A 7845-nucleotide genomic window follows, 5' to 3' on the forward strand; every position below is an offset into this window, starting at 1 on the left:
GAACCGCAAGGCACAGAATCAAACTTCTTTTTATCTCTGAATGAACACCAAAATTCAAAAGTCGGAAGGTTTCGTTGTTTTTCTATTTTTAATTGTTTCAAAAACCTACTTTTTCGAACTCGTTCTAGACGGTTTGTCTGATTTTAGCCAAAACTGGCTCAGATCATCTTTAGACCATGCTGGCAAAAAGTTATGGAATTCAAGTTGATTAGTCAAACCGTTCTCCAATAACGTGCAAACGAATTCTACAAAAAAACATGGAAATGGATGTGAGGCTATATCTCTACAACGGTTTGGCGTATTGAGACCAAACTTGGTGTGTGTTATAACAAGCATGACCTTTGCTCTTGAGTCTATGGCAGCCTTTAAAACCACTTGCAGGAAAGTTGTGGAATTTGGCAAGTCTCAACATTAACCACCTCAAGTTTGGAGCCTCTAACTCAAGCTCTCTAGCGCCACCACTTGTCCAAAGTTTCACTTTATTTATGCTAATAACTTTTGAACCATAAGGCACAGAATCTCTGAATGAGCACCAAACTTCAAAAGTCGTAAGGTTTAGTTTTTTTCTATTTTTAATTGTTTCAAAAACCTACTTTTTTCGAACTCGTTCTAGACGGTTTGTCTGATTTTTCGCCAAAATTGGCTCAGATCATCTTTAGACCATGCTGGCTAAAAGTTATGGAATTCAAGTTGATTATTCAAACTGTTCTCCAATAACGTGCAAACGAATTCTACAAAAACCATGGAAATGGATGTGAGGCTATATCTCTACAACGGTTTGGCGTATTGAGACCAAACTTGGTGTGTTATATAACAAGCATGACCTTTGCTCTTGAGTCTATGGCAGCCCATAAAACCGCTTGTAGGAAAGTTGTAAAATTTGGCACACTGATAGAGGACAGTCTCAGCATTAACCACCTTAAGTTTGGAGTCTCTAACTAAAACTCTCTAGCGCCACCACTTGTCCAAAGTTTCACTTTATTTGTGCTAATAACTTTTGAACCGCAAGGCACAGAATCAAAATTATTTTTATCTCTGAATGAACACCAAAATTCAAAAGTCGGAAGGTTTCGTTGTTTTTCTATTTTTAATTGTTTCAAAAACCTACTTTTGTGAACTCGTCCTACACAGTTTGTCTGATTTTCACCAAAATTGGCTCAGATCATCTTCAGACCATGCTGGCAAAAAGTTATGGAATTTAAGTTGATTAGTCAAACTGTTCTCCAATAACGTGAAAACAAATTCTATGGAAAGCATGCAGAAATGGATGTGAGGCTATATCTCTACAACTGTTTGGCGTATTGAGACCAAACTTGGTGTGTGTTATAACAAGCATGACCTGAGGCTACCTGCAGTGTTTCGGCACAATGCCACCTAGTGGCAGGGGTGATAGCGTTCCGGCACCACGCCGGATTTCCGGCGTACTGTGGCTGCGGGAAAAAAAAAATCAGGTTCGCGGATATTGCTCTGTCATTTCTCTAAATCTGAGATGTGCAGGTCAGAGAGCAGCTTTAACGCTCAACGACTCAAACAAGTCACATTCTAGCCGATGAGCCAATCAGAAGTAGGGAAGGGGCGGGCCTTGTGTCTTTGTCAAATAGATTGATACAGGTTAAGGCAATGCTCCATGCGCGAAGTTGTTTTTAGCTCCCATACTGTACAATTGTCTCCTACTGGCAACTCAAACCGTAAGTCATGGCTATGTTTATGAAGCCAGGGGAAGACATTAAGGATTTCGATAAAGGCATATTTACAGGGCTCGCAAAATCGCTAGCCCGACGTCCCGGAGCTATTGGGTTTTCCAGTCGGGCTACCAACATTATTTGACCGGCTGCCCGACGGGCTATCCTGAAGTAGAGGGCTCATGGGGTCCTTAAAACTCCTCAGTTTAGTTGTATCAAATTTAAGGCCATAAAAAGTGGTAAATATTTTAAATAGTAAAAGAAGAGGATTAATTATTTTAAGAGGTCTTACAGTTGGGGACGGGTCACGGAAAGACGAGAATCGCGATAGAGCTGGATTAAACTTTAAGAGGCAATGATGTCATTGAATAAATATGCTCACTGCACGTTTCAAAATCAAAACGCGGCACTGTTGTCTTTATATGAATGTATCTGAAGGGAACCGACTGTCCTCAGAAACGTGTCGTTGGCATTTTCATTTCATGACTGATAAAACAGCGTTAATGCTGCTTTGCTTTCAGCCATTCTTAGGGAAACCGTAATATTTCAGCGCTCCTAAAGCGCCCCCTCGTGACATAGAATTAATTTGCACGTCCAAATTTTTAGCTGTTTTTGGTCAGATTATTGCAAATCTCGACCAATGTTTTTTATGCAAACACAGAGTTGTAAATGTGAAAGAAGTTAATGTGCTTTCTAAAAATCTAAACAATTAGGACATTGTTTTAAATAAATGTTATGCATTATATACTTGATTTATTCATTTTAATGGGATAAAGGCTGAAATGCCAATCTATAAGCTTTTTTTGTGAAAAACCTTTATCTGACTGAACTGAACCAACAAGTTATGTGTAAAAGTGCGTCGCATACATAGTACCTCCACCCCACTCACCTCGGGGGCAAGGGAAAAAAAAGTTCAGGCTCACCATATCCATATCCCATGTTTTCCCATGTCAACCATTTTGAAATCTGCCATAAAATGCTATATAACGTACGGATTGACGTTACGTTCCGAAACTCGGTATGAGTCTTCGGCACCATGCCCTGACAGTACTCAAAAAGTGATTGAAAGTTATAAGGAAAATTTGAAAAATGCTAATAACTTCTGATGAAAACGGGTTATTGTAATGAAATATTCCTTGGGTCATGCCGCGAACATTGATACCAATTATACCAAAATCGGTCGAACTTCCTGTCCGCAATTTTGATTACTGTAGAAAACCTACTTTTTCGAACTCCTCCTAGACCGTTAGTCTGATTTTCAACAAATTTGACTCGCATCACCTTCAGACCATGCTGCCAAAAAGTTAGGAATTTTGTGTCGATATATGAAACTGTTTTCATTTAACACATCAACAAATTTGCTGGAAATATGCCAAACTGCATCTGAGGCTTTATCTCTGCAAAGCTTTGACATATTTGCACTAAATTTTGTTTGTGCCATTGTCACCTCACACTGATCACACCACATCAATTTGATAACAGCGCCACCTATTGGTCAAGAGTGATAAACCCTTCGTTAAACATTAATTATGAAAGTTCCAGAAATGCTAATACCTTTTGAATGCATTAGCCTATTGTAATGAAACTGGTCTTAAAATTTTCCTTGGGTCATGCCAACAACATAGATACCAATTATGCCATAGTTGGCCGAACTTCCTGTCCACTGTTTTGATTTATGTTGAAAACTTCTTAAAATGGTTTCTTTTACGTATTGGTGCAGTTAGTCTGGTGCTCCATGCCATGCTTAGCTCCCTATTTTGCCGCTGATTGTGCTATATTTATTATTATTGTTAAAGATAATTTATGGAATTAATTTATGTATAAACAACATTAATATAAACAAATTCCATTATGAATTTGCAATCTTATTATTATTTATTAACATAAATTATATGAATGTTATTGTTAGTATGTCCTCTGAAGATCATCAGTCTGTTATTGTCAGTGTTTCATCCGTTGACATTTTCTGATTCTCTCTCTGTTTCCTGTTTGTCGTTTTCTCCAGGATTTTTCCCAGGAAGTTCTCAGGGCTGCGACGCGTTTCTCCGTCACAAGATGACCCTCATTTCTCCGTCCATCCTAAAGAAATACAGCATCCCCTTCGACAGAGTGAGTTATTCGCACATTACATCACTTCCTGTCACTCGATAACAGCATTAGATGATATAGCTGGTCAATTATTCATAGTTTTCTCATAGTTTTGTAACAACTCTAATGAACCAATAGTAATTCTTACAAATACCAGTTTATATATAATTATTTTTCCTACAGAAACATAATTTCTTACAGTTTGATTCAGTCCTGATGTAAATATAGCTCAGTTTATATAAGTCAGTGTGTTGTGATGTTGCCGTAGTAACGGTATCTGATGGGACTTATAGAGATCAGCGCATCCATAGCAACCCAACAGAGCCATTTACATTGACTATTAAAGAACGAATCTATAGCAGCCGTATAAGATCACTGAGAACATCAGATATTGTTTACGTGAGTGTTGGATATGTTCATATCAGCGAGCTCAAGCCCAGATCAACAAAACGCTGCTTAAACTTACCAGGGGTGCGTTTCCCGAAAGTTCAATCGTTACCAATAGAGTTCAATGGAACTAACGACCATAGTTAGCTAACGATGCTTTTGGGAAACGCACCCCAGGACGGCTGAAACTGTGTGTACATTGTTCCTAGAAATCGTTAAAAAAACTATTTACGAATGTTTTTTTTTAACAATTTACATAAATTCAGTCAATAGTAATCTCTACTTTTTTTTCTTTTTTTTTTTTTTTTTTTTTTTACAAATACTTAAAAAAAAAAGTTTACGAATTTAACGAACATTTAACGAATTACTTTTTTTGCATGCAAAGTATCGAACAGTTAGCTTAACTCGCTGTTTCTTAGTTTTGTATCTGACTGTAATACACGTTAATGCTAAAGCGGTAATACTAATTCGTCAATGGTTTTACGGAAATTGAGTTTTGTTTGTCTTTCATTAATATGCCAGTAAAAGAAGCTAATAGAGCTAATTTATTGGCTTCTCTCATTGACTAACAATTTTCGCAAAAAATTTGTTTTTACAAATACTAAAAAAAAAAAGTTTGCATTTAACAAATGACCGTTTTTGCGTGCGAACAAAAATTTCAAAATCGTCCTGGTTAACTAGAGTAACTCACTATTTCCCAGTTTTGTATTTGACTATGCTACTCTTGTTAATGCTAAAGCGCTAATGCTAATTCGTCTTAAGCATGACAATTTTTTTTGTTCAACAATGGTTTTACGAAAATCTTCATTCTGCTTGTGTTTTATTAATATGCCAGTAAAAGAAGCTAATTGAGCTAATTTATTAGCTTCTCTCATTGAATTAACAATTTTCTCTGTCAGTTGTTCGTAAAACTATTAAAATAAAAACAATTTACGTTTTTTAAACACTTTACAGAATTCATTCAATTAGTTTATAAACACTAATAAACAAGACTTTTTTGTTTGTACAAATACTTAAAAAAAATATTGCGTTTAACGAATTTGGCGTGCAAAGTATCAAACTTTTGCGAACAGTTAGCTTAACTCGCTGTTTTCCAGTTTTGTATCTGACTGTAATACACGTTAATGCTAAAGCGCCAATGCTAATTTTATTAGCTTCTCTCATCGTTTTGTTAATAAAACACAAACAAAGCTAACTTTCTGTGGAAATTGTTTCAACTGCTTTCGTTAGAAATGTTTTTAATGCACAATTTACGCAAACATTCAGCTCGCGATTCATTAATACAACAGTAAAAAGATGCTAACAAAGCTAATTCAGCAAAATTTTCATTGGCTTATTAGCAACTATTTTCATTAGAATGGGTTTTACGAACAATTTACGCAAACGTTAACGGTACACACACACTTTAGTCTTTTTGTGAGTATATATTTCGTAGTTTTTCTTAAAAAAATAGCATCTTTTATAAGGTTAGCTATGTTAACAGCGCACTTTTTTTGTGAACATATTTCAGTTTTTAAAGAAAAAGCAACTATTAGATAGCAAATCTTAGTTATTTCACTCAGTAGAGGAAGTCTCTGAAAACACATTTCACATGCTAATGCTAATGTAGGCCGCAGCGTTAATGTCACGGGACACCTGCAGGAAAAAATTGTAGCGTTAGCGCTTAGCTTTGCATACAAAGATGACGAGAGCGGTAAACTAAAGCACAGTGACCCCTCACACATCATTTTATGTGTTTTTACGCAACAAACATGTTTTAGAAGCCATTAATACGCCAATAACACAAGCTAATAAAGCTAATTTTATTAACTTTACTCATTTTTAATAAAACAAACAAACGTAACTTTCTGTGGAAATTGTTGCGACTATTTTCATTAGAAATGTTTTTAACAAACAATTTACACATACATTCAACTAGCGATTCATTAATACAGCAGCAAAAAGAAGCTAACAAAGCTAATTTCGCTAGTTTCTCTTTGGCTTATTAACGACTGTTTTCATTAGAATAGTTTTACGAACAATTTACGCAAACGTTAATGGTACACGCACACTTTAGTCTTTTTGTGAGTATATATTTTGTAGTTTTTCTTAAAAAAAAAAATAGCATCTTTTATAAGGTTAGCGATGCTAACAGCTAACAGCGCACACTTTTTCGTTTACATATTTCACAGTTTTGTGAAAGAAAAATCATCTTTTAGATGGCAAATCTTAGTTATTTCACACAGTAGAGGAAGTCCCTGAAAACGCGTTTTGCATGCTAATGCTAATATAGGCTGCAGCGCTAATGTCACAAGCTGATTGCAGGCAGAAATTGAAGCGTTAGCGCTTAGCTTCACATACAAACAAGAAGACAGTGGTAAACTAAAGCACTGTGCATCCTAAAGCACCCCTCACACAGCATTTAATGTGTATTTACACAACTAACATGCTTTATATGCTGTTAATACGTAAATAAAACAAGCTAATAAAGCTAATTTTATTAGCTTCTCTCATTGTTTTGTTAATAAAACAAAGTTACCTTTCTGTGGAAATTGTTGCAACTGTTTTCGTTAGAAATGTTTTTAATGCACAATTTACACAAACATTCAGCTAGCGTTTCATTAATACAGCAGTAAAAAGATGCTAACAAAGCTAATTTTGCTAGTTTTTCATTGGCTTATTAGCAACTATTTTCATTAGAATAGTTATACGAACAATTTACGCAAATGTTAACTGTACACACTTTAGTCTTTGAGTATATTTTATTAAAAAATTGCATCTTTTGTGTGCATACAAAGATGAAGACAGTGATAAACTAAAGCACTGTGACCCCTCATACATCATTTTGTGTGTTTTTACACAACAAACAATTTATACACCATTAATATGCTAATAAAACAAGCTAATAAAGTTAATTTTATTAGCTTCTCTCATTGTTTTGTTAAAGAAACACAAAGTTAACTTTCTGTGGAAATTGTTACGACTATTTTCATTAGAAATGTTTTTAACAAATTTACACATACATTCAGCTAGCGATTCATTAATACAGCAGCAAAAAGAAGCTAACAAAGCTAATTTCGCTAGTTTCTCTTTGGCTTATTAACGACTATTTTCATTAGAATAGTTTTACGAACAATTTACGCAAACGTTAATGGTACACGCACACTTTAGTCTTTTTGTGAGTATATATTTCGTAGTTTTTCTTAAAAAAAAAATAGCATCTTTTATAAGGTTAGCTATGCTAACAGCTAACAGCGCACACTTTTACGTTTACATATTTCACAGTTTTGTGAAAGAAAAATCATCTTTTAGATGGCAAATCTTAGTTATTTCACACAGTAGAGGAAGTCCCTGAAAACGCGTTTTGCATGCTAATGCTAATATAGGCTGCAGCGCTAATGTCACAAGCTGATTGCAGGCAGAAATTGAAGCGTTAGCGCTTAGCTTCACATACAAACAAGACAGTAGTAAACTAAAGCACTGTGCACCCTAAAGCACCCCTCACACAGCATTTAATGTGTATTTACAACATTGCTAACTAACATGCTTTATATGCTGTTAATACGTAAATAAAACAAGCTAATAAAGCTAATTTTATTAGCTTCTCTCATTGTTTTGTTAATAAAACAAAGTTAACTTTCTGTGGAAATTGTTGCAACTGTTTTCGTTAGAAATGTTTTTAATGCACAATTTACACAAACATTCAGCT

The 7845-nt window shown here is 35.1% G+C and overlaps 1 protein-coding gene across 1 annotated transcript in view; it reads left to right on the plus strand.

Moving 5' to 3' along the window:
• LOC141338951 (lysine-specific demethylase 4D-like) overlaps positions 1-7845 on the plus strand; it is an 86810-nt gene that overhangs the window by 42799 nt on the left and 36166 nt on the right. The window contains exon 7 of the mRNA XM_073844563.1: positions 3688-3791. Coding sequence (XP_073700664.1) covers positions 3688-3791 — 104 coding nt within the window. The remainder of the gene's footprint in view (positions 1-3687; positions 3792-7845) is intronic.

This window comes from Garra rufa, chromosome 7, assembly GCF_049309525.1.
Source record: "Garra rufa chromosome 7, GarRuf1.0, whole genome shotgun sequence".
In the NCBI taxonomy this organism is placed as follows: domain Eukaryota; kingdom Metazoa; phylum Chordata; class Actinopteri; order Cypriniformes; family Cyprinidae; genus Garra; species Garra rufa.